Source organism: Lutra lutra, chromosome 4 (assembly GCF_902655055.1).
Source record: "Lutra lutra chromosome 4, mLutLut1.2, whole genome shotgun sequence".
In the NCBI taxonomy this organism is placed as follows: Eukaryota; Metazoa; Chordata; class Mammalia; order Carnivora; family Mustelidae; genus Lutra; species Lutra lutra.
In genome coordinates this window covers 189235959-189260251 of record NC_062281.1, presented here as the reverse complement: position 1 = coordinate 189260251, position 24293 = coordinate 189235959, and the positions used below count along the sequence as shown (strand labels likewise).

The 24293-nt window shown below is 54.5% G+C and overlaps 2 protein-coding genes across 4 annotated transcripts in view; one reads left to right on the top strand and one right to left on the bottom strand.

The window, feature by feature from the left end:
- CLCN6 (chloride voltage-gated channel 6) overlaps positions 1-19815 on the top strand; it is a 31295-nt gene extending 11480 nt beyond the window's left edge. Inside the window, exons 6-23 of one of the 3 annotated variants that reach the window (XM_047723680.1) lie at positions 848-954; positions 1507-1633; positions 2260-2327; positions 3537-3595; positions 4420-4552; positions 5152-5265; positions 5580-5746; positions 6299-6425; positions 8712-8838; positions 9128-9281; positions 9386-9545; positions 9642-9748; positions 10722-10908; positions 11965-12122; positions 12318-12477; positions 14263-14370; positions 14477-14602; positions 16853-19815. In XM_047723680.1, the coding sequence (XP_047579636.1) occupies positions 848-954; positions 1507-1633; positions 2260-2327; positions 3537-3595; positions 4420-4552; positions 5152-5265; positions 5580-5746; positions 6299-6425; positions 8712-8838; positions 9128-9281; positions 9386-9545; positions 9642-9748; positions 10722-10908; positions 11965-12122; positions 12318-12477; positions 14263-14370; positions 14477-14602; positions 16853-16933 (2270 nt within the window). In that variant the 3' untranslated portion in view covers positions 16934-19815. Of the gene's footprint in view, positions 1-847; positions 955-1506; positions 1634-2259; positions 2328-3536; positions 3596-4419; positions 4553-5151; positions 5266-5579; positions 5747-6298; positions 6426-8711; positions 8839-9127; positions 9282-9385; positions 9546-9641; positions 9749-10721; positions 10909-11964; positions 12123-12317; positions 12478-14262; positions 14371-14476; positions 14603-16852 lie in introns of those variants that run through there. The other 2 variants (XM_047723681.1, XR_007126388.1) reach the window with 2 other exon arrangements.
- A 2010-nt stretch (positions 19816-21825) lies between these two features.
- On the bottom strand, positions 21826-23613 carry NPPA (natriuretic peptide A). Its single transcript, XM_047726835.1, has 3 exons — positions 23320-23613; positions 22892-23218; positions 21826-22138 (listed from the first exon to the last, which is right to left on the bottom strand). The coding sequence occupies exons 1-3, from the start codon at positions 23437-23439 to the stop codon at positions 22133-22135; spliced, it is 453 nt and encodes a 150-aa protein (XP_047582791.1). The 5' UTR covers positions 23440-23613; the 3' UTR covers positions 21826-22132.
- Positions 23614-24293: the final 680 nt, after the last annotated feature.

Sequence of the window (24293 nt, the reverse complement as noted above, 5' to 3'; positions counted from 1 at the left end):
GCCATGTGCTTGGAGGATGATCGCTAACCTGTATCTTGGGGAGGACCGGTAGAGATAAAGGAAGTTTCCAAAGGGATTTTCATTTGTTAAAGACGACTTACGACTTACAGGATCCTGAGGTGAGGCTACCGTCCAGCTAAGGTTGCCTTTTGCATCTAGCAAAGCATTAACATGGGTGCAGTCTAGCGGCCTGAGGAAGGTCACGCTGCCTGCCTTAAGCGTTTGCCGAGCCGAGTTGTAAGGAATTTAATTTTTTCTACATTTCTTTTGCCTTTGCGTTCCCCACATCCGTATTTTTAAAATACGGTATAATTTAAAAATAGTTCCCGGGCACCTGGCTGGCTCAGCCAGTGGAGCATCCAAGTCTTGATCTTGGGATAGTGAGTTCAAGCCCCGTGTTGGGTGTGTAGAGATTATTTAAAAATAAAATATTTATAAAAATAAAAATAAATTTAGAAGGTGGTTTCTGATGTAGAGGATCTCTCAAGACAGGTTTTTTTTTAAGATTTATTTAGTGGAGGGGGGATTTATTTATTGGAGGTGGGAGCAGGGAGAGAGAGAGAGACTCTTAAGCAGACTCACCGCTGAACAAGGAGCCAATGTGGGGCTCGATCTCAGAACCCGAAGATTGTGACCGGAGCCGAAATCACCCAACTGAACCACCCAGGTGCCGTCAGACAGAGTTTTTGTTTTTGTTTTTGTCTTTTAAGTTCGCATATGGAGAGCAGGAAGATATGCAGTAGGCAGCCAATATGTTTTAGAAGAAGAGACGCCACACCATTTCCTGCCAGTGATGGTAGGAGTGCCCCTGACCGGGAGCATGTTTTCCTTAACCCCGGTTCTGTAGCGGTGGAGGAATGCAGCCAGAAAGGCTGCCTCGCCCTCTCCCTCCTTGAGCTCTTGGGTTTCAACTTGACCTTCGTCTTCTTGGCAAGCATTCTTGTCCTGATCGAGGTGAGGCGGTGTGGGTGTTGCCTTTTGGCTGATGAGGTTTTGGGTTCCTCCCTGTCCCCTTCTGGAATGTCAGGAAACTGAATTAGGCTTGGGATATAGATTCCTACAGAAAGTGGCGTCTCCCACTCCTCGAGCTATTTGTGGAAGTACAGGTTTCCACCTCTGGTGAGATGACAGAGGAAAAGTTCCCCTTAGGAGGGGGGTTCTCAGCCTCAGCAGCACATTAGAATCACCTGGGCAACTTTAAAAATGACTCTAAGTGACTTTAAAATACTTTAAAACTAGCCTTAAAAATGGCTGCTACCCAGCTCAAGTGAGTGAGATCCGAATCTCCGGAAGTGGAGTGCCAGGGTGGACGCCAAGGCCCACGGGCGCTGCGGAAGCCCCGGCACTTGACAGGGATGCGGCTGGGTCAGAAACCCAGGGCGGGGCTCAGCCTCTGTACCGACGGGCCCACCAGGTGATGCTGACGCTGCTCGGGAAGAAGGTCGGTTCCCCAAGCCCCAGAGCCGGTGGATTTCGAGTTCACGGGCATCCTTCTCTCCCCCTCAGCCAGTGGCAGCAGGTTCCGGGGTCCCTGAAATCAAATGCTATCTGAATGGCGTGAAGGTGCCCGGAATTGTCCGTCTCCGGACCCTGCTCTGCAAAGTCTTTGGAGTGCTGTTCAGTGTGGCTGGAGGTGAGGAGGGTCTTTCTGACTTCGAGCCTTCCGAGGACCGAGGGGGGACGGTGACACAAGTGCTGTGCGTGTAGATTTGGATTCGAAGGGGCTGCTCGCAAACGGACCCCTGCAGTCTTTGTTGATGGGTTAAATGTAGACCCTTAAGTTACCAGTCAGAGATAACTCGACTCACACACACTTAGTTTTGAAGTGGAAAGACTGGTTAGTTGGTTTGTGGAGTTGGCTTTCAGGAAGGTCAGCAAGATTTTTGTGTAAACAGCCAAATAGCAAATATTTTAGGCCCGATGGGCCAAGAGGCAAAATGGGAGATAGGATGTAGGGACTTACACGTGTATAACCATTTGAAATAGATCTACGTGAGAATGTAAAAACCATTCTTCGTGCTCGGGCTGTAGAAACAGGCATTGAGCCTGTCTTGGCCCACAGGCTGTAGTTTTCTGACTGCTCATATTAAGGAATATTTTTTCTGATTTGATGAGAATTTGACTCTTGCTCTTACAAAGTCACGTATACTAGCCTCTGCTGTACAGTTGTCGAGAGAAAGGTCTGCCTAGCAAAGGTCTCCTAACTGAGAGAGCTTTCTGTGCTGACGGATGGTCGTCCCCTTTTCCACTTGTTCCCAGGGCTCTTTGTGGGGAAGGAAGGCCCCATGATCCACAGCGGAGCAGTGGTGGGAGCCGGCCTCCCTCAGGTAAGAGCTGGTGGGCTGTGAGGACACAGCCCTCAGCAGGGGGCCCCTGGGCAGCCATGTCCGTGGTTGAGTTCGTAACACATCCATTGGGAGCATCTAACATGGCCTTGGAAGCTGATGTCCGTTTGGGTGGGTGTGAAACTGTCCCATCACCCAGCAGAGAGGGGCAGCTGGCACCCCTGGGTTTTAACAAGGCCCTGCCGTGTACTCAGAGCAGCGATGGCACGTAGAAAGTATGTTCAAATGGAAGTCAGCCGGTGCGCCCGCAGCCAGAGCTGAGCGCCGGCCCATCAGGCGGTCGTGGATCACCACTGCGAGGCCAAACCCCAAGGGGCTGGGAGCACTGACCAAGATGGTTCCAGGCCCAGGTCTATAGCAAGGCCATTGGTAGGCGCACCAGACTGCTGTTTGCCAACATGCTGTCGGGGCCAGACTCTGCGTCCCAGCTTCTTTCTTCTTTAAAACCCCCTGCAGGGTTTGCTTGTCCTCGTTCTCCCCATCCTCCATTGAGGAAACCGAGGCTTAGAACTGGCTCGGGACCCCAAAGGCCCCCTTCTTAAGGGTTTCTCAGACTCCCCAGCTGCAAGGTTGGGACGTCTCTCTTCTTTGAACCGCCCCTTGGAGACGGTTCACTCTCGTGCTCTGAGGGGAGGGAGTCACCGTGGCTGCGGGTTGTCACCGACAGGAGAGAAGACTCTCGTCCAGAGTCCGTCTGTTGGTCTCTCTCTTGTTACTGCTTCCCTCCTTTACCTCAGGTGCCGGCCTCCCACAGGTGAGCTGAGAAGCGGAAGGAGGCCAGGCGAGGACAGGGCCGCCCCGTGAGCACTCGCCGGGGTCACTGGAAGCTGCCTCTTTGCGCCCCTTCCGTCCTGAGCGTGGCCCCGAGCAGAGCCTGCTTCATCTTCTGCAGCAGCTTTCGGTTCCTCCCTCCACTCAGCAGTTCCCCTTTCTCCGTCTTGCTGACTGTGTACCAAATGTGAACCATGATTTCCAAAGATCCCAGAAGTCTGGGGGGCAGGAAGAGAAGTTCCTTCCAGAAGTAACGTCTTTCTTCCCCCCACATTGCAGTTCTGGCCTCTTCCTTCTTGCAACACATCTGCCCGAGTGTCCCCAAGCAAAGGGAACTTTCTGGCGCCTGGGATTCCTGCAGCTGTGGTCCCTGTGCTCGCCCTCCCCCCGCCACCCTCACTTTGTTTTCTTTCCGTCTAGTTTCAGAGCATGTCCTTACGGAAGATCCAATTTAACTTCCCCTACTTCCGGAGCGACAGGTATGGAAACCCGACCCAGTTCGTTTGCGGCCTACTCAGCGCCCGCTGCGGTCTCCGTAGCTGGCTCCCGGGCTGCCCTGCTGGACAGGCTGCGTGCGGAACCCACCTGTGGGAGTGGAGGGGGGTTGGGATGCTTCTGAAAGTAAGCATGAGGGCCAGGCTAGCTTCAGGGCTTCTGTTTTGTTGTGACAATGAGGCCTAGAACCATCTCAGGCAATGAAGAAGACGCGGTCGGTATTGAAAAGACGACCAGGGAAGTCCACAGGCGTGTTACCAAGAATGTGTTTTATAGTCCAAAATAACGTACTTGGTCCGCCACCTTTCTGGGTTGGAAGGTGCTCTTCTGGGTACTTTCTCGCCCTGTGGGATTCGTGCGGGTCACTGACGTGCGCACCCCGCTTGGCCTTCGGAATCGAGGCCAAGGTTCAGAGTCGTCCACCTTCTCCCGTCTCCTGTCGGGATTCCTGCGGGTCGCCGTTACCCGCTCCTGGCATTTTCACTGCTGCTGTGGCTTTCTGGGAGAAAGATCTGGTGAGAGTGTGGCTCAGCAGGCACTGACGGAAGTCTGGGCTCTGCCGCCTCTGCCGGTGGCTGAGATCCCGCGTTCAGAGTGGCCCGATGTCAGGAGCCCTCTGACTAAGGCGGGGGATTCGCTCTTAGGGAAACCATATTTGCTGGGGAGTCTGCCTCACCAGACACCTGGCCTCCGGAAGCCCTGACTGTTCATGGGTCACGAGACACGATATTGGTGGACAAGGAGGTGAACACCTGGCTTTCAGGGTCTGGACTGTTTTGGGTAAGTCACTTCTCTGTTCTCCCCACAGAGACAAGCGGGACTTTGTGTCCGCTGGGGCAGCTGCTGGAGTCGCCGCAGCGTTCGGGGCCCCTATCGGGGGTACCCTGTTCAGTCTGGAAGAGGGCTCGTCCTTCTGGAACCAGGGTCTCACGTGGAAAGTGGTAAGGAGGACTTTTAGTGGAAACATCTCCTTAAATTTAGTCAATCCGCCTCCCCCCAGAACTAAAGTGGACATGTCTGACTTGGTGCAGTCCCTGTTGTTTGGATGGGACCAGGAGGGCTGACTTTATTAGCAATTCCTCTGCTCTAGACACACAACCTCCAAACCATAGACTTTTCTGTGCTTTTCCTGTCATCTGCAAATCACGCTGCCATTGTCCTCGCTTGATGAGCTGCCTGGCCTGGAAACGGGAGGCGGGGGCCCACAGTGGCAGAATCTGGACGTGAACACTCCCTAGCCTCCTCCCTCAGACTAGTTCGTTCCTCCTCCTGTGGTTACTGTTCCTTCTGGGGCTCAAGGTCTAGTCCGCAACAGGCTCTAAATGAAGAGACTCTTGCAATAAGCTAACGCGAACTTCTCACAGCCCGTCTCACAGTCTTCGCACCGAGGAGGGCTCAGGGCAGTGGTGACCAGGGCTCTGTGTCCAGACCCTGGGGTGTGGGTTTCTCAGTGTGGGGGAGGGTTTCTGAGGCTGCACCTGGGAGAAGGTAGGTCCTGTTCCTCCTGACTGTTCTCTCCTGTCTGTCCCCTCTCTCCCAGCTCTTCTGTTCCATGTCTGCCACCTTCACCCTCAACTTCTTCCGTTCTGGGATTCAGTTTGGAAGTTGGGGTTCCTTCCAGCTGCCCGGATTGCTGAACTTTGGGGAGTTTAAGGTATGTTTCATCCTTCCATAGTTTTGGGGAGGGTTTCTTGTTTTTGTTTTTACTTTACACCCTGAAAATTGTTTTTAAGTAAAGTAGCAGAGCGCGGTGGTTGGAAGGGTCGGTGGAGCTTCTAGTGGGTCTCTCTGCCCCAGGAGTCTCCTGTGCGTGCTCCGTGCTCGGTGTGCGCAGGCGTCTGGCTCTATATTGGCTCGCAGAGATGGAAAGTGGGCATGCTGCTGGTCTCTGGCTTCCCTGCTTCTGTCCCTTCCTTTTCTCATGGGCGCTCTGGTTTTTCTCTCTCCCTCCCTTGCCCCTTCTCTCAGTGCTCTGACTCTGATAAAAAATGTCATCTCTGGACAGCTATGGATTTGGGTTTCTTCGTCGTGATGGGGGTCATTGGGGGCCTCCTGGGAGCCACATTCAACTGTCTGAACAAGAGGCTTGCAAAGTACCGTATGCGAAACGTGCACCCGAAACCTAAGCTCGTCAGGTACCTGCTCGCCTCCCCCAGCCTGCCGTGGCTCCCTGAGCTTCGTGTGGGCCAGGCCGTCTCTCCCGAGGAAGGCACTTATAGGAACGGGTTCTACTTCCCACGCCAGCTTGGATTTCATGTCTAAGACTAAAAATGGAGAAGGGTTGTAGATCTCCTTCATTTGTCAGACAGGCCGAAAGGCTGTTTGAGCTTCGTTCGTATCAGGGGTGCTGTTTGCCTCCTGGCCACGAGGACACATGACGAAGTCAGAAGGGTCAGTGCGAGTCAAGGCCCAGGACCTAAAGTGGAAGCCCGTTTTTGTTCCTCAGAGAGAGATGCCGTGGGTGTAGCCGCCCACGTTCCTGGCCACCCACTGTTGACTTGCACATTGCTAGAATGGAGCGAGTTGCTGACAAATTCCGCACAGGTCCTGACTACTGGCTCGGGGCTGCTGTGTGTGCGTGCTCTTGGGGGAGAAGAGGGTCAGAGTAGACAGGGTTGTGTTTTTAGTTCCTGAGGCTGGGGTGTCTTTTTTATCTTGTATGGTAACAGCTGTGCTTTGCTTTCTAGAGTCTTGGAGAGCCTCCTGGTGTCCGTGGTAACCACCGTGGTGGTGTTTCTGGCCTCGATGGTGTTAGGGGAATGCCGACAGATGTCTGCTTCGAGTCAAATCGGTAATGACTCATTCCAGCTCCAGGTAACCCTGTGCACCTGCTGCCTGTGTCCTAGACCCCAGAGAGGGAGAATCCAGAAATGGGTGACCCACCTCTGCGTATTGCTAATAGCCGCGCGTTGCCTCCCCGCTCTGTCAGACTGCTGGGAGAGGAGTCCGTGGGAGCCCTTCCCAGAAGAGAGGGTGTGCGCGCTCTTTTTCATTCTTACGTAGACTCACAGCCATCACAGAGCAGAGCTCTCTCTTTCTCTCTTTTTCTGTTGACCAAATTACCTGGGGCCGAGCTCAGGAAGCAGACCGTTGCCGCTTTGGCGCCCCAGTTGACCCTTCTACCTCTTCAACCCCGAAAGGCGCCCCCAGCCTCACAATTGTGAGCATCACCCTTAAGACGGGGAGAAGGGAATGTCTGCCTCAGGGTGATCGGCGAGCTGGCTTTTCTGGCATCTCCTCGTTCTTTCTTATTGGGTTTAGGTCATTTACTGGCTTACGTTCTTTTTCCATTTCTCCTTCTCTCTTCTTAGGAGTATATAGTGTTTTCTGGAACTTTTCCCAGAAAGAACAGAGGCAGCGAGGGAGGCATTGGAGCTCACTCTGCCCTGTAATTTTTTTGGTCCAAGCCTGTGGGTCCTAGAGCTGCATGTGGTCAGCCAGAGGCGTGGTTCTGGCCTCTAGGGTAGAGGCTCAGGAGTGTCCCCAAAGTGCCCGGTCGTCCTCTTGTCCCTGAGTAGCCGCTCATACCCCTCGGGGCCTCGTTGGGGGCTTCGTCTTGGATGGCCGCCCCTTTGGCATCCCCAGAAACGTCCACGAACGGCAGCAGGGGTTAGATCGGGGCTTGGCAGACTGCCGCCCGCGGCCAAGTTGGCCTTTGGCTTCTGCTTGTTTTTATAGCCCCCGAGCTAAGAATGGCTCTCGCATTTTTAAAAAGTATTTTTAAGAAAAAAGAAGAAGAAGGTGCAACAGGGACTGTGTGGCGTACAAAATTGAAAATATTTACGAAGTGGCTCTTTATAGAAAACGTGCAGCAACCCCTGCTGCTCGGTGGTCCTGAGGCTACCTCGTTACCAGAGCGGTGTTTTCCAAATGTGTCCTGCGGAATATTGGTACCTATGAGTCACAGACGAGTGGAGAAGAATCCTGTGGTCTGATGGGTTAGCCAGGATTGAGTGAGTTGCTCTAGGACAGGCCCACGGAGGGCGCTTACAGTTCTGTCCGTGTCACAAGTGTTTGGATGTAGGTCGTGTGCCCGCTGTGCCACTAAGCACCTCATGGACGTGACTTCATTGAGTCCTTAACCACCGCCATAGGCTGGTATTATTATCTCCATCTTATAGGGCAGAAAATGGAGACAAAGTAAGGTCTATTTTTTTCTTTAAAATTTTATTCATTTATTTATTTGAGAGAGTGACAGCAGCAGAGAGAGAGGGAGAAGCAGGCTCCCCCCTAAGCAGGGAGCCCGACGATGCGGGCCTTGATCCCAGAACCCCAAGATCGTGACCTCAGCTGAAAGCAGACACAACACACTAGGCCACCCAGGCGCCCCACACAACGAGGTCTTGACCGTGATCGCAGCTAGTGCTACACACCATGAGGTCAGTATTACTCGCATGTCACGGGGAGGCAGCCAAAGCTTCCTGGGATGACCTGCCGCTGCCATGGTTGCCGAGTCCGAGGCAAGTCTGCCTGATGCCGGAGCCTCTGCTCTGCCTTCAGCTGGTTCTCTGATCTCCAGCAAGGGCCGGGATGCATCTCAGCACGTTTGGCTGCAGGATTCTTTCCAGGGAGCCCTCAGGGCTGGGATTCCTCCGAACACAGTCTGTGAAACGCTGTGTGCGTGGATCGTTTCATGGTCGCCTCTTTCCTGAGCCACACCCATTGCTCCTTTGGCTGCTCCTCTCTCCCAGGTTCCTCCAGGAGGGGGCACTGCCCTGCTTCCCGTGGCGTCTCCATCCGACAGTCCCCATCTGCATCTCACCCTGCATGGGGCTCTCGGGCCAGGCTTCCAGCAGTAGCACTTAGAAAATTGAGCACTGCGAGAGGAAGCAGAGCCGGATCCTTGGTGAATTTCATTGTCGTAGCTCAAGAGCCCTCGTCCGGATTCTTTCCTTCTCAGAGCGTAAACAATACAGTATCACAGTTGGCTGCTTTAGCTAGAGATTGATTCTTTGCCACCTGTTTCATTTCTGGGTAAAGTTTGCAAGTCACACTTTCTCAACCTCACTGGAGACCTCCCATTCCGAGATTCTGAGCGCCGTGGTCAGTATTCTGACTTCGTACGGACCTCGTACTGACTTTCTGATTCCTATATCTTAGGTCACATCAGAAGATGTCAACTCAAGTATCAAAACCTTCTTTTGTCCCAACGAGACCTACAACGACATGGCCACACTCTTCTTCAATCCCCAGGAGTCTGCCGTCCTTCAGCTTCTCCACCAGGATAGTGAGTATCTGTGAGCCAGCCCGTTCTTGGGGTGGTTGATCTCTTTCTGCAGGGAACAGACGATGATTCCTCTGCCCCTGCTGTTGGCCTACAGACACAGCCAGGCTTACCTTCAGTTCTAAGCAAAATAGGACTTTTCCTTTGTACTAGCAACCCAAACAAGGCTGGAGCATCTGCCTCCGGTGTTGGAGCTGAACCGGTGGGGTGTGGAAGGACCTGGAAGGGGTCAGGGCAGCTCGGTGGGCCTTGGTGGTGTCTGGTGGTGGACTCGTTGGTTCTTACGTCACAGGTACTTTTAGCCCCGTCACTCTGGCCCTGTTCTTCGCCCTCTATTTCCTGCTCGCATGTTGGACCTACGGCATTTCGGTGCCAAGTGGCCTTTTTGTGCCTTCGCTGCTTTGTGGAGCTGCTTTTGGACGTTTAGTTGCCAATGTGCTTAAAAGGTAAGTGTGCGCGTGTGTGCATGTGAGCATGCCCGGGTGTGCCTGGACACAAGTGTACGAACCTTGTGACTCCAAGCCGCGGTCTCGGCTTCTTTCTTGCCCAGCTACCTCGGCCTGGGCCACGTCTACTCAGGGACCTTCGCCCTGATCGGTGCCGCCGCTTTCCTGGGCGGGGTGGTTCGCATGACCATCAGTCTCACGGTCATCCTCATCGAGTCCACCAACGAGATTACTTATGGGCTCCCCATTATGATCACTCTGATGGTGAGTGCTCCCCTCCCAGGCCTGTCTCCAGTGCAGGGCCAAGTGCACCGCCCCCCGCCCAGCAGCTTCTTTTCGAGTCTTTGTTTTGTGTTTCAGGTGGCCAAATGGACAGGGGACTTTTTCAACAAGGGCATTTATGATATCCATGTGGGCTTGCGAGGGGTCCCACTCCTGGAATGGGAGACGGAGGCAGAAATGGACAAGTGAGACCGTGCTTTCCTTCTCTTCTGTTCTGGTTTCAGAGTTTATGATCTTGGGCTGTGAGGGCTGTGTGCATCAGGGTGGGAAGTGGTGATGAAGATTCTGGGGTGGGAGTCCTGTGAACCGGTAGATAGCTACAGGAGGAAGTAGCTGGATGTGGCGGGGAACTGGGGGATGGAGGTGGGTTTGATGTGGCTCCTGTGGCCTTCTGGTGGGACCTGAAAGGAGGACTCAGTCAGGGAATTCTGACTGCACGTTTCTGCCTGGGGTCTGCTAAGCCCCATGAATGAGAACCAGCCTGCCTCACACGTGCCCCACGAAATGTCATGTCATCAGGAGTCTGTCTGGGCATAACCGCCAGTTTATCCATCAGCCCGCAAATGGTTTGGGGCTCCTGTGTGTGGGGAACCCACAGGGCCCTCGTGGTCCAACAGAGGGATCAGCAAACTTATGTAAGGGGGCGGATGGTAAATATTTGTAGCTTTCTGGACCACCTGGCTGCCATTTCACTTCCTCCGCTCGGTCGCTGCAGCGCGATGGAGCCGGAGGCGACACGTAAATGAGCGGTATAGGCCAGGTTTGACCTGGGACCTGTGGTTGCCACCTGGTTTGAAGGGATGGCCCAGACTTTTCTCTTTTCTTAATTGTAGTTGTATCATTAGCAGTTCAGTGATAATATGAGGAACGTGCCATGGAGGGCTCAGGAGATGGTGGCTAATCACCTGGGCAGGTAGATGGGGTTTGTGGTGAGGGGACATCTCATATCGAGCGGAGGAAAGGCCCACCAGTTTGGCAGAGCAGGGAAGGGCGTTTGCACAAGCTAGAAGTAGAGAGAAATGCATGTGTTCAAAGAACCATTCGAGCTGGCTCAGAAGAGGGAGTACGGTGGTCTGGGCCGCCCAGGGGAGCCAGGGCTTGCTCCTGGGATACTACGGGCTCTCTCATGAGGCGGGACGGCTTCCCTCCGTCCCCCAGGCTGAGAGCCAGTGACATCATGGAGCCCAACCTGACCTACGTGTACCCGCACACCCGCATCCAGTCTCTGGTCAGCATCCTGCGTACCACGGTCCACCATGCCTTCCCGGTGGTCACGGAGAACCGCGGCAACGAGAAGGAGTTCATGAAGGGCAACCAGCTCATCAGTAACAACATCAAGTTCAAGGTATAGCAGCCCGAGAGGAAGAGTGGGCAAGAAATAAGCCACTCGGGGCGCCTGGGTGGCTCAGTGGGTTAAGCCTCTGCCTTCGGCTCAGGTCATGATCTCAGGGTCCTGGGATCGAGCCCCGCATCAGGCTCTCTGCTCAGCAGGGAGCCTGCTTCCTCCTCTCTCTCTGCCTGCCTCTCTGCCTGCTTGTGATCTCTGTCTGTCAAATAAATAAGTAAAAATCTTAAAAAAAAAAAAAAAGCCGCTCTTTGGCGCACGCGCTGACCTAGCGCCTGCCATACCCCACAGATGGGGGCACTGGTGGACTCTCAGGGAGAATCCACCTCTTCATCCTGTGCGGCAGGGAGTGTAGACATGATAGCGAGTGTGGACGTCGTTAGACCATCAGGACATGTGTCCTGTCTCACCCCAGCAAGCACGCAGATGGATTTTTTGTTTTAATCACTATTTTTTATGGCGTGTAAGTGGTATCAGGAGGTTTCTAGGGTTGCCTGGGACAGAAGTGGACTTTGGCCTACTTAAGACAAAAAGAAATCGGCTGGAAGCTGCAGGACTGACAGGAGAGCTGGAGGATCAGAGGTGGCCTGCGGGGCGTGCAGGCGGCTCACAGTCACCCTGGAGGGTGTTGGGAGGCAGGGGCGCTAGCTCTTGCTCCTGAGTTGAAATCCAGGTGCAGGCAGAGTCCCTCAGTCGGGCTGTGAGCCCCTGTGGCTCCGGGGGCCAGGGCACACGCGTTGTCAATCCCTCCATGCTGCGGCGTCGGAGAGCGGCTCCCCCTGGAGAATGAGGGGTTGTTTCCATACCAAAGGAGTAGGGAAGTTGGACAGGCAGAACCCGCGGGGTCTACAGGCCCTGAGGGTCAGAGAGCGACCCTTCCGCCCCAAGCCCCCGAGCCCCCTGAAGACGCCTTGCACTTCCGGTATCGGTAGCGCCCGACTCCACTGCCACCCGCATCCTTGAGCCGCGTGGATGCCGTGGGTGTGTGCCCGTGGCCAGCCGTCCGCGGACTGCCCGGTAGAAACCCCTGTCCCTGTCACCCCTCCCTACGCCCAGAAATCCAGCATCCTGACCCGGGCTGGCGAGCAGCGCCGACGGAGCCAGTCCATGAAGTCGTACCCGTCGAGTGAGCTGCGAAACGTGTGTGACGAGCACCTCCCCTCCGAGGAGCCAGCGGAGAAGGAGGACCTCCTGCAGCAGATGCTGGAGCGGAGGTGAGAGTGCACCGCCCCCCGCGCCCCTGCGCGCCCCCCGCCCCCGCGGCTCCCGGAAAGCCAGTGCCCTGCGTGGAGGCAGCCCCCGAGCTTCCGGGGACTGGGTGGGGGGTGGAGTGTCTTGGGGCAGTGGGGGTGGGCAGCGAGAAGCAGTCCTGCTGCGGCTGTGCTAGGCAGCGTCTGGTTTCTACGTAACAGATACACTCCCTACCCCAACCTATACCCTGACCAGTCCCCGAGCGAAGACTGGACCATGGAGGAGCGCTTCCGCCCTCTGACCTTCCACGGCCTGATCCTGCGGTCGCAGCTCGTCACCCTGCTCGTCCGAGGCGTTTGCTACTCGGAAAGCCAATCAGTGAGTCTCTTTGCTCTGCGCCGGGATTCGGGAAGGCACGAGGGTGGTCCTTAGGAGCACAGCCCCAGTGCCTCGCGGTCGGGGGTGTGCCGAGAGCCAGTACTCGGGGAGCCCGAGTGCCGGCGGCTGGCTGTGCTGCGGCGTGTGCCGCCCCACGGCCCCCTGCTGTTCTCAGTGCCTCTCGGGGGACTCTACGGTGGGAGTACGCCCCCTGTCACCCTCCCCTTAGTCTATGCACTGCTTGTCAAGTGTCCTTTTGGCCTGGAGACTCTTTTTTTTTTTTTAGATTTTATTTATTTGTGAGAGAAAGAAGGGGCAGAGGGAGAGGTGGAAGCAGGCTCCCCATGGAGCTCATAGAGCCTGAAAGGGCTCGATCCCAGGACCCCCGGATCATGGCCTGAGCCGAAGGCAGATGCCTAACCTGCTGAGCCGCCCAGGCGCCCCAAGCCTGTAGACTTTTTTTTTTTAATTTTCTTAAGTTTTTATTTTTTTTTTTTAAGATTTTATTTATTTGTCAGAGAGAGAGAGAGAGAGAGCACATGCAATGCAAGGGGAGCACCAGGCAGAGAGAGGGGGGGAGGCAGGCTCCCCTCTGAGCAAGGAGCCCAATGCGGGACTTGATCCCAGGACTCTGAGATTATGACCTGAGCCAAAGACAGACGCTTAACCCACTGAGCCACCCAGCTTCCTACCTATAGACTTTTAATATAGTTTCTACACTTTGATTTCTGGTATAAATGAACTTTTTTACAGGCTTTTTTTTTTTTCCCCATTCTTTTGTAATTTTCCCTTTTTTTTTTTTTTTTTTTTTTCTGCTTTCATTTGGTTTTTGTAGAGATAAGGAGGGTGGGTGTTTGGTTCAAAGTGGTCCCTATAGTGACCTGAAGACCCACCCATCCCCACACACTTCACCCCCTTTAGAGGGAATCTGAAAAGGTTGTGCAGAGACCTCCTTTCCCAAAGGACTCTCCTAGCTCAGCTCTTGCTCCTGGGTGGCCGTCCAGGTGCCCAGTGAGGGCGAAGGGGAAATCCAGAAGACTCGGGATGCAGTACAGGGCTGTGACAAAGCTGCTTTGTCCAATTAATTGCCACAAACCCAGAGGCTGCAAACGACAGAAACCTTTTCTTTTCACAATCCTCAGGGTCTTACTACCAAGTACACACATCAGCAGGGCCTTGATCTCCGGAGGCTCCAGGGGAGGATGGCTCCCTGCCTTGCTCATCTGTGGAGGCTGCCAGCCATCCCGGGCACTGCTTGACCTTAGACAGGTCCCTCCAGTCTCTGCCTCTGTTGTCACATGGTCTTCTCGCTTTGTGTCCTCTTCTCTTCTTAGAAGGACACCAGTCATTGGTCCTAGGGCCCATCCTAGTGCCGTCTGACCTCATCTGAACTTGCTCATGTCTGCAGAGCCCCTGTTTGCCATGTGGCCATGGGCACAGGTAGCAGGGGTTAGGACTCAACACACATCTTTTGAGGGACACACGTCAACTTAAGACCTATTAGTTCTTCTCCCACTTAGGCTCCAGGACAAGCCAGGTCCGTTTTACCGACAAAGAGAAACCAAGTTAGAGAGAGATGAGGAGACTCACTGAGCCGGGCACAGCAAGGCCTGGCTGGGAACTGGCTCCAGACCAGGGCTTCTCACAGCAGAGCCCCTGTTCTATACCGCCTCGCGTCAGGTGGCGCTGTGGCCGGCGGTGTGGACGTAGAGGGGAAGGGGCTGTAAGTGTGCCCCTGCCGCTGGCCGTCCTGGGTGCAAGGACCTGTCTCTGTTGGGATTGCAGAGCGCCAGCCAGCCGCGCCTGTCCTATGCCGAGATGGCTGAGGATTACCCGCGGTACCCGGACATCCACGACCTGGACCTGACGCTGCTGAACCCGCGCATGATTGTGGTGAGCAGGGCTGTGCCTCTGGGGTGGGGTCCTCCTCCGCATGTTCATGCCTCATCCTGGCTAGGGCGCCGGTGGCCGCAGGTGACTTGTGTGGTCTTCTCTGCAGGATGTCACCCCATACATGAACCCCTCGCCCTTCAGCGTTTCACCTAACACCCACGTCTCCCAAGTCTTCAACCTGTTCAGGACGATGGGCCTGCGGCACCTGCCTGTGGTGAATGCTGTGGGAGAGGTGAGTCCGGCTTCCAGCTGTGCCCACAGCCACGCCTGCCTTCCAGAAAGAACCCTGTCCCTACTGCATGCGAGTCAGGCTTCCCAACCAGCAGGGTTTCTCGGCCTAAAAGCTCTTCTGTAGCCCTTGGAGGACCTGTACCCCCTGCCTCCTGCGTGTTTCTGAAGCACACTGTCCCCTCGGCCGGCAGGTGTCGCCAGGGTCACAGCTGCTGCAGAAGAGCATAGGCCAGTTGTCCCCAAGGTTCCTCTTCTTTACTCTCCATCAGGCCTGCGCCTCCTGGAGCAAGGGTCCATTCCCCACATGTTCTGGGGATTTATGACATTAAATAAGAGAATTTCAAGCAAAATGCTTAGAAAGTATAAAAAAAAAATGCTTAGAGTCTTTTAGAAGATCCAACTGCCTACAATTAGTAAAGTGCCGCACACTCTTTTTTTTTTTTTTTTTTCGAACTCGGTTGTTTTTCTTGTTACACAGTTATTGTTTCGTTATTTAAAAAATAGAAAAGCAAAATACAAACACATGAGTACCAACCCTTATTTCTACAGAGGTAGCCACTCTGTCTTCCCAAGGTGGCTCCTTTGTCTTTTTCCCTCTGCACCTACAAGTAGAGATTTACGTGGCGTCTTAGTGAGCGCGCCACCACTGCCTGTACTGTTTAATACCCTCGTGGCTCAGACCTTTCTGTGGCAGGAAACGCTCACTTACGGTGTTTCCATGGGCTTGGCTGCATCCCCGTGGCCAGCTGTCCAGTCGCTTATCCAACCATCCCCTACTGGGGGCCACGTAGTTAAACGTCACTGCAGATCACCCTCTTGAGGCTTTTGATGTCTGTCGCCAAGTTGCCCTCCAGGACATGAGAGCTCTGTGGGTGGGGTCCTCGGGCAGAATGCTGGCCCAACCCGGCCTGCTCTTCTGTGGGCTTGGTTGCCGTGGGTCAGACTATTCCTTGAAACACCAGCGCAGTTCTGTTCCTTGAAACACCAGGGCGGCTCTAACATGCTTCCTTTCGTCAGTGAGACGTGAGCGGCAGCGGCTGCAGCAATGAAGAGCTCTGTTTGTCCGCACGCTGGCGAGACATCCTGTGGCCTTCCTCCCTTCTGACCCCATCTGCCTGGAGATGACATCAGGCCCCGCACATTAAGGGCTCAGCCCCACACGACTTCCACTCCCCCCCGCCCGCCACTTCAGATGCCAATCAACAGTCCAGCTTGTCCCCTGGGTTTCTGGCCAGGTGGCTGTACTTTGGAGATTCACCTTGTGCTCCTAGAACTCAGGCAATCAGTTTACTTACCAGATGATTGGGAACCACGAAAGGATGTGACCCAGGAACGGCCAGATGGCGGAGATGCGGGGGCAGGTGTGGAGGAGGGGCACCAGGCTTCCCCTCCCCCTCTGGCACCCCACCCTCCTGGCACCGTCCATGTTCACCAGTGTGGGGCTCCCCATACCCCGTAGTTGAGGAACGTCGTCGGGGGCTTTGCTGTGCACGTACACGTGATCGATCACGTCATGGCCATGCTGATTGAGTCAGCCTCCGGCCCTTCCCCGCCCACAGATGGGGGCTGCGGGATGGGGGCTCCATCTTTAGGGCCTTTCTTACAATTTTTTTGTCATGCACATAAGCTCAGGTAGAGCTGAAAGGGGCTAGTTATGAACAGTAAAGGACGTCCTTACTCCTTACTCCTTACTCTTATCACTTAATTCCAAGCTTTTAGAGCTTTACGCTAGGAGCTGGGGTGAAGACCAAGTACATGTGTACTGTTATAAGTCACACATCACAAGGACTCAGGTGGTGCTGAGACCTGGTATTTATGAGCTGCGGCGGGGTTGTGGGGTCTCGGGGTCACAGGGCCTCGGCCGCTCAGGAGCCTACATCGGTCTGTGTCCCCGGCATATGTGCTTATAGCGAGCAGCAGGTGGTGGGAACCGAGAAGGCTAATGAGTGTGTGTCCTGTTGAAAACTCAGAGTTTAGCTGGCCCAACTAAAACTTCTCTCGGAGCTGAATTTGTCCCATTAGCCTCCAGGTGACGAGCCCTAGTTAACCTGTCGATCTCCCTGTCGCCTGGAAACTGGAGATTCTCAAGAGCACAGCGTGACCGGCTTGTCATGTCTGTCCCAGCACTCTGCAGGCCGGGCCTCCGTCGCCCCTGCTTACAGTGATGCACCGGGCCAGCCGTGTCCGCTTCCGTTCCTGCCCCAGCAGGTTTGCTCTGCAGGTGACGGGGGTCTTTTCCTCCTTGTCCTAGATCGTTGGGATCATCACTCGACACAACCTGACCTACGAATTCCTGCGGGCCCGGCTGCGGCAGCATTACCAGACCGTCTGACAGCCCGGTGCGGCCTTGCCGCCACACGCCAGCCCGCCCTGTCCCGGGGCTGCCCGGGGGAGGGGGCGGCTCGCTCATGCTTCGCTGCCACAGCTGGCTGGGGCTGTCAGGACACTGAAGATTCCCACTCACCCACTCGCTCGGAAAGCCTGCGTTCATCGAACACTTCGGCGGTCAGCAGTCCTGGGGATGGTATGTTGGACCGCGAGAGCCTGGGCCTGTCTGATCTTCTCAGCAAGTATCTTCCTGTTTCCTGCTCCCTGCTCTCTTGCCATCCAGCCTGGGCCCCGGCCCCAGGCCCCTCCACCCGACGCGTGCCAGGACCAGAGGGGGCGTCAGGCCTCAGCCACAGGGGAGTGATGCCCAGAGCAGTTTTCCTGCCCTCTTCTGCTGCTTTCCTAGGGAACCCAGGTGTTGCCTTAAACTGTAACAGGAGGGGCTTTGGCCAAGGCAAGTGCTGGGGCGAAAGCCAGTTGCAAAATTAAGGGAATTACCAAATTTAGAGACTGAACCACTGAGATAATGCATGTGTCAGGGGGACCTTCCTGCATTGGGACTCTTGACAGGTGCCCAGTTTATTTGAAGGGAAACACGGCTTCCAGGGGGAGCTGCTGCTCTGGGCTTACCTCCTCAGAAGCGCCGCCCTCCAGAAGCACAAGTCCCACGGACCGTCCCTGAAGGAGAAGTCCGATGGGACGGTCCGACTTAAAGCTGCCCTAGTTTTTAGCATTTACCGTGGCCCATCCCTTGTCCCTCCCCTCTGCCCCGAGTTACTGACTTCCCATGAGTTCTTCCACGTGTCTTCCTGGAGATGCAGCCACAGCCCAGGTGTCTCCACCCCACCCCCCGCCCCATTAGATAAAAGGGCGCCCTGTGATATTGCTCGACCCGTCTCTGGAATGATACCGTTACATCCGAGACGGGCAGAAGCCAGTCCTGGGCCAGTGAGCACTACAGGAACATGATACGGCCTAGAAGCCAGATTAGGACAGAGCAGATGGCTTATTCCAGGAGGAGGGCGTGTGCCCATCACACACCTGTCTTGCCCCCTGCCGCTAGCCGTCCCCAGCCCACTCGGGCCAGCCATGGAAACTGTGTTGCCAGGGGATAGGGGTGGGAGGGACCCCTGCCAGCACGTGCCCCCAGGCCCGAGCACGAACCCTGGAAAAGGAGCCTCTCTGTCTCTCCAGGCTGGGGGGCCCTTTCTGGGGGCCCCCAGAGCGAACGCTTCGTTTCGGCTATTTTGCACTTACTTTCCTCTCAACCTCTGTGCCCTCCCCCTGACTGGCGTCCACACCCTAGGCCTGGGGTCGCGCAGCCCGGTGGCGGTGGCGGACGTGCTTTGGGACTCAAGAAGGCATTTATTTGTATCTAAGTTTGCGTCGGGGTATTTTGTGAGCTGTGGCGGTTCCCCGAGAACACGGGCGCCTGCCCTTGACAACGCTGTCCTCTCGCGCTCTGCCTCAGGCCGGCCGCCATTGCCAAGACTCCCGTGCGGTCTGGGAGCGCGCGCCCGTCTCGCTGCGGCCGGCCCAGGTCTTGTGCTCAGCACGCTCTGCTCCCCTAAGTGAGGCGGCTGTTTCAGGATCTTTCCCACCTGCTCCACCCTCCCCCCCCCAGTCCATCCTTCCCATTTTCTTATCTCTTTGACCAAAAATACTTTGACTTCTAAATGTTTCAGCTTCCTCGGATGCATTCGACCTGTGAAATGTGGACGGGGGCCCCCAGTAAGTAGTTGGGGAAATCACAAGGACCAAAAAGGCAAGCGCTTCTGGATGTGATCGTGTTCAGCCCGCCGCCTGTTCATTTTAAGGCAGCACCCAGAGCGAGGCCGCGTTACTCGTTCCTTTTATCAAGAGGGAAACCCAAGTCAGGAGAAGTCAGGGCCGCCTGTCACAGAAACCGAATCCCCTCTTCCCGTACCTCAGTGAAACTGGCAGGACTAAGGTTCTGCTGGGGGGAACGTCTGGCCTCCAGGGCTCTGGGGTCACCAGCTGTCTGCCTCGAAGCTGCCCTGGGTGAATGTTGTTGGAATTTACCGCCCCCGCACTTCCGGTCCCCATACACTCCATTCCCACTAGACTAGCTCAGAGGTAACTGGCAGAACGCACACGCCTCCCTCCGCATGAGCTGACTGCACGGCCACGAGGTCCCAAACTCAGGCCCGTCTGGAAAGGCACGTTGCTTCTTGTCGTCCGTGGGCGTCTGCCCTTACCAGATTAGCCCAAAGAGAACCACTGCCCCACTTGTAACAAATAACTGGAAGCCTCACTCCTTTGATAGTTAGAAACCCACCTTGTCCATGTCTCACCTATTACCAGCCCCGTCGCCCCCTGGCGGTGGGGTACATCCACACGCACAGCTGCAGGGGGCTCGGGCCAGCAGGCCGGTGTTCTGTGTGCCTGCCCATCTCCCGCTAGGTGTTTCACGTTCCCCAGCTGAGGAGCCTGGGAGGTAGGGAGCCAGAGTCCCTCCCAACCCTGGGACCTTGGCGCTCCGGAAGGATTTGCTCATGACCTTGTTTAACCAACGGTTCCTGGCTGGGATGGACGCTTGCCTGCTCGCTTGACATTTCTGATGCAAAATTGTGTACTGACACAGCCGTCGGAAAGAAAGCAAGCCCCCGGAAAGGCCGGAAGCTCCGTCCGGGGCCCTGTAGTGCCGATGTGCAGTATTATCCCACAGCTCCTGACCGTGGCAGGCTTCCTTTCTGTTCGCACTGTTGGTTTAGACAGTAATACTAGCTAATTCTGTTGTGTACATACATTGTAATTTTTTTTAATTTGTAAAATTCTATTTTTATTTGAACTTTTGGAACTTGGAAGTTCTCATTGTAACCGTAACATGTCAGAATAAAGTGTGTTCAAATCTGTCTCCTTTAACCTCTTGTCTCCATGGGGCTGGTTGTAGAGTGGTATGTGATTTTCATTTTACGCTTTCCACAATGTAAACATCACAAAGCCAGAGAGTAGACTGACAGGCTCAGAGGTCTCCTTCTAAAGCCTTGCCAACAAGACTTCATTCCCGGGGGTCCACCTGCTCCCAACTTAGTCCTTAGCAAAAATCACGAAGTTCCCAGTCTTCTCTCCCTTCAAATCAATGCCACGTGATCTCGTTTGCAGCTGCTTTCCTCCCATAAAAACCTACCCATTCCCTCAGCCGCTGCTGCCCATAGCAGGAGACGGAGGAGCTGTGTGTGTTCTGACAGTGCTGTGTTTAGGAGTCTGCCCCACTCACAGGTTCCCTAATACCCAACCAGAAGAAGTACAATCAATGCCAAGGCTGTAGACGTTTGGGGCTGGCTTCTGTGCTGCCATCTGTCTCGGCTCTCTGTTTTGCCAGAAATCGGATTTTCTTGGTCTTCAGTTGATCTGCCTCAAGTTGCCATTCCACCAGCACTAGAAATGGTCTCTGTCAGTGCTGTCCCCCTCCACCTGTCCCCGGGTTTCCTGAACTCCAGGGACACTATCTGTGCATTTGGCACTGTCCGTTCCATTTGAGGAGGATCCACCGTGTCACAGTGACCCCTTGGCAGTCTGCCCAGTTCCCCACACTTCCCTCCTAGCAGCTCCCACTCCCCGGACCTCAGGAGCCATTTTGGACACTTTCCCGTCTGCTCCTGTCCTTACCAACCCTCTGCTTTTTGGTCCCCCCACCCCTTTCTGTGTTCAAAGTCCACATGAAGAAGAGATTTGTTGGAAGTGGTTAGATTAGAGATTTTTTTTTTATTTATTTATTTGATAGAGATCACAAGTAGGCAGACCGGTAGGCAGAGAGAGGAGGAAGCAGGCTCCCCGCTGAGCAGAGAGCCCGATGCGGGGCTCGATCCTAGGACCCTGGGATCATGCCCTGAGCTGAAGGCAGAGGCTTTAACCCACTGAGCCACCCAGGCGCCCCTAGATTAGAGATCTTACCCCACCCCCCATCCCCGCTCCACTCCCTGTCAACTCATTTCTGGCCTCCCCTCCCCCTATAAAGAGTGAATGACTATTTACTCCCCCTTTTCCTGATTTCTATGCAAGACTAAGACAATTGGGCTGACGTTAGAAAGCAAGGACTAGGCCATGTCCTGCAGTGGTGCTGAACAGGCATTGACCTTCAAGGAGTTTACAATCCAGAGACAGAGAAACGACCACCTACCAAGGCAAATTGTGTCATATTATAATTGTTATACACAAAACGCCACCGGTGCCGAGCTCAGTTCATATCGAGCACGTGGTATCGGGGACAGCTTCAGGGACAAAGTTGCATTGTCCATGAGCCTTGATTGTGTAGAATGTTCTCGGGAGAACTGGATAAATGGCATTACAAGAAGAAGGGACAGGATAAATAAGGGCCGGAAAAGTGCACATGTCGGTGACCAGAGGGGGAGGGGGTTGGAGGAATGTCAGATTCTGACGTGGAGAGGGGATGTGTAGAGTAGAGCATGGCTCCCTGTTGTGGGTGAACTTGGTGCCTGGCATTCTCTGCTTCTTAGAAGCAGATACAAAGAAATGGCATCTTCTCCGGTCCCCTCCACCGCCCCCCACCCATCCAAGTACCTGGGACCAGAATTAGAAAAAGCTGGTGGCTACCTCTTAATTAAGTCTAAGTACCCAAAAGGCAGTTTGTCAACAAAGCAAACATCTCTTTCTTCACTTTGCTTAACAAAGGCACCAATCTGGGGGCTGTTGCTGGTGGGGGAGGCTCTGCCTGTGTGCAGGCAGGGGGGGTCTATGGGAAATCTCTGTACTTTCTGCTTAATTTGGCTGTGAACCCAAGACTGCAACCCAAAATAAATCTTATTATGTTTAAAAGGAAGGAGAAAGAAACAGTCTTCTTCTCTGCCACAAAAGGAAAACCGGGTTATTAGGCTGAGAAAAAGAAAGAAATCACGCCAACCAAACCTTTGACTTCTGTCCGTGGTGCTGAAATTTATTCACTTTCAAACCGCTTTCAGTAACAGGTGAGTGTCTATCCTAAAATTAAGTGCATGAGATGGGAGAGGTGGGGAAGCCACAATTAAACCACTTTATCTACATTTAGCATAAAATGTGAGAAACGTTGACAAGAGGCTGCAGCTTGAATACGGTGCTCGTCACGGCTCGATTTGATGGCAATGAGATGTGACAAAGTTGAGTGAGAGACCCCAAGGGATGAGGGTCTCTTGAAATTTGCCCCCAGGGGCCTGGCCCGCCTTTTCCTCCCTGGTCGTTATCTTCAGTACTACAAAGAGAACAGAAACAAATTTGGCTTGGTGACGTGGTCCTATTAGAAAAGTCAACTTCACAGGAGTGTGCTCACCTCCCACCAGCTCCCATTCCAGCCTGACAATCCTGGAACTTTCATGAACTGGGGCACAAGTTGTTCATTAGAAGTCATAAATCAACCCTGGTCATTTCCTTTCTTTTGTTTTTGGTTTTTACTTCTTTTTTAAAGATTTATTTATGTATTTCTTGAGAAAGAGCAGGCATGCACGTGCCGGTGAGTGAGGGGAGGCGCAGAGGGAGAAAATCTCAAGCAGACTCCCCAATGAGTGTGGAGCTCAACTCAGGGCTTGATCCCACAACCTGTGAGATCTTGACCAGGGCTGGAACCAAGAGTCGGATGCTGAACCGACTGAGCCACCCAGTTGCCCCAGCCTTGGTCGTTATCATTTAATTCTTTGGGATCTGACACTTCTGGGGAGAAACATGAGCTCCCAATCAACAGAATGATGAGGACTTGGCCCCATGAACATTTTAAGTTCCCAATGCTCGTGGCATAACTTTTTTCCCCTTGGCATGTCCTTGGCAGCCTGTAGCTGAGGATGACGTCATTGGCCCAACTTGAGACAAACATTTCAAAAGAAGTAAACTTTACTCTGGTCTCTTTACTGCAGGAGGCATGCTCTGGTGGTGTTCTTTGACAAGGTCTGAGTCTCAGTGAAACCACAACTTCCTTCCTCCCCATCCCGTATCCATTCCCAGCTCCTCTTACCCGGAAGCTGTTGCAGCCCAGTCCACTCTGGGCTCCAATCCTGTCCATCCTGCCTCCGAAGCAGCTGGACCTCCGCAGGCTCCGAGGGGCAGCAAGCAGTGCCCTCAGCTTGCTTTTCAGGAGGGCAGATCTATCGGAGGAGTCCCAGGGGCTCCGCCCAAGGGCACCCCCATCTCTCTGGGCTGGGTTGACCTCCCCTGTCCAGGGAGGCACGTCAGGGAGGGGGTTGAGAGCCGCCCCAGCTTCCTCATTCTGCTCGTTTAGTACTTGTTGGGGCACGACCTCCTCTTCTAAAGGCATCCTGTCCTCCAAGTGGTCCAGCAAATTCTTTACAAAAGGAACACACAGGGAAAGGGAGAGGTCTCACTGACCTGCACAGTGTCACAAAGCCCCCTGGTCCCACACTGGGGCCCCTGTCCTGGCCCTACCTTGAAATCCATCAGGTCTGCATTGGACACAGAGCCATACACGGGGTTAGCTCCTATTTGCCCCAGGAGCTGAAATGCCAGGAAGAGGAGGAAGCTGGTGGTGATGGTGGGGGAGCCCATGCTGGCGTCGCTCAAGGAGTGGCCTGGTGCTGGCTTGCTTCTCTGTCCTCTCCTTTCCCCTCTCAGCCTCCGTCTGCCTCTGTCTCCCAGCTGCCCTGCGCCTCCTCTTTTTATAGCCCCCCAGCTCTCCAAGAGCACGAGAGGGATGGAACCCTCCCCATTCTGTCACTTACAGTGATAAAGCAGCTGAATGAGGAGCAGCAGAAGATGGCCTTTTAAAGCTATCAGTCCGGCAGAGCCTGTCACTCCCCTCCACCTTGAGCAGCCCCAACAGCCCCGGACCCTCGGCTGCAAGAGCCACATTCTTGTTGATTTGCCTCAAGAGGTTCCCACTTCAAAGGTGTGAGAAGAGCAAAAATGAGTCCTTGGTTATCTTACTGCGATGCCTGGGGCTCCCTCCTCCTCAGCAACGGGACCCAGGCAGGGAGACAGAGGATGACAGTTGGCCGGCGCCCAGCTCCCCCAGTTGGTTTTCGGCTCAGCTGTCAGGGCATCCAAATAAGGGCGGGTGGGGAGGAAGTGGCAGGCGGCCTGCAGCTCGGGACAAATTAGTCCAGATGCTCAAGCTGGCCTCACACCTGACTCATCAGCCATGAGGGCAGCCCTCTCCCTCCAACTGGGCTGCCCTCCCTCCTGGCGGTCACTCTCAGCGGTCAGGTGAAGAGGGAGTTATTTTTTAGAGCATTAAGTCAGCTGGGAACCAAATGGGATGAGTGTCCCGAGGGTTCCACTCCCGGACGTAAACACCAAGAGAAGTTTTGGGAAACAGAACCATTCTTCTGCCAAGCATCTCCTCCTTCCCCTCCACCGTGTAGAGGGAGGTGGGCACTTAGAGACGCCAACATTTTTATTCC

Excerpts from the sequence above, each read along its gene's own strand:
- NPPA (XM_047726835.1), bottom strand. The coding sequence starts at position 23,439 with ATGGGCTCCCCCACCATCACCACCAGCTTCCTCCTCTTCCTGGCATTT. Across the intron at positions 23,219-23,319 it reads CAGACCTGATGGATTTCAAG|AATTTGCTGGACCACTTGGA; the intron begins GTAGGGCCAGGA and ends CCTTTTGTAAAG.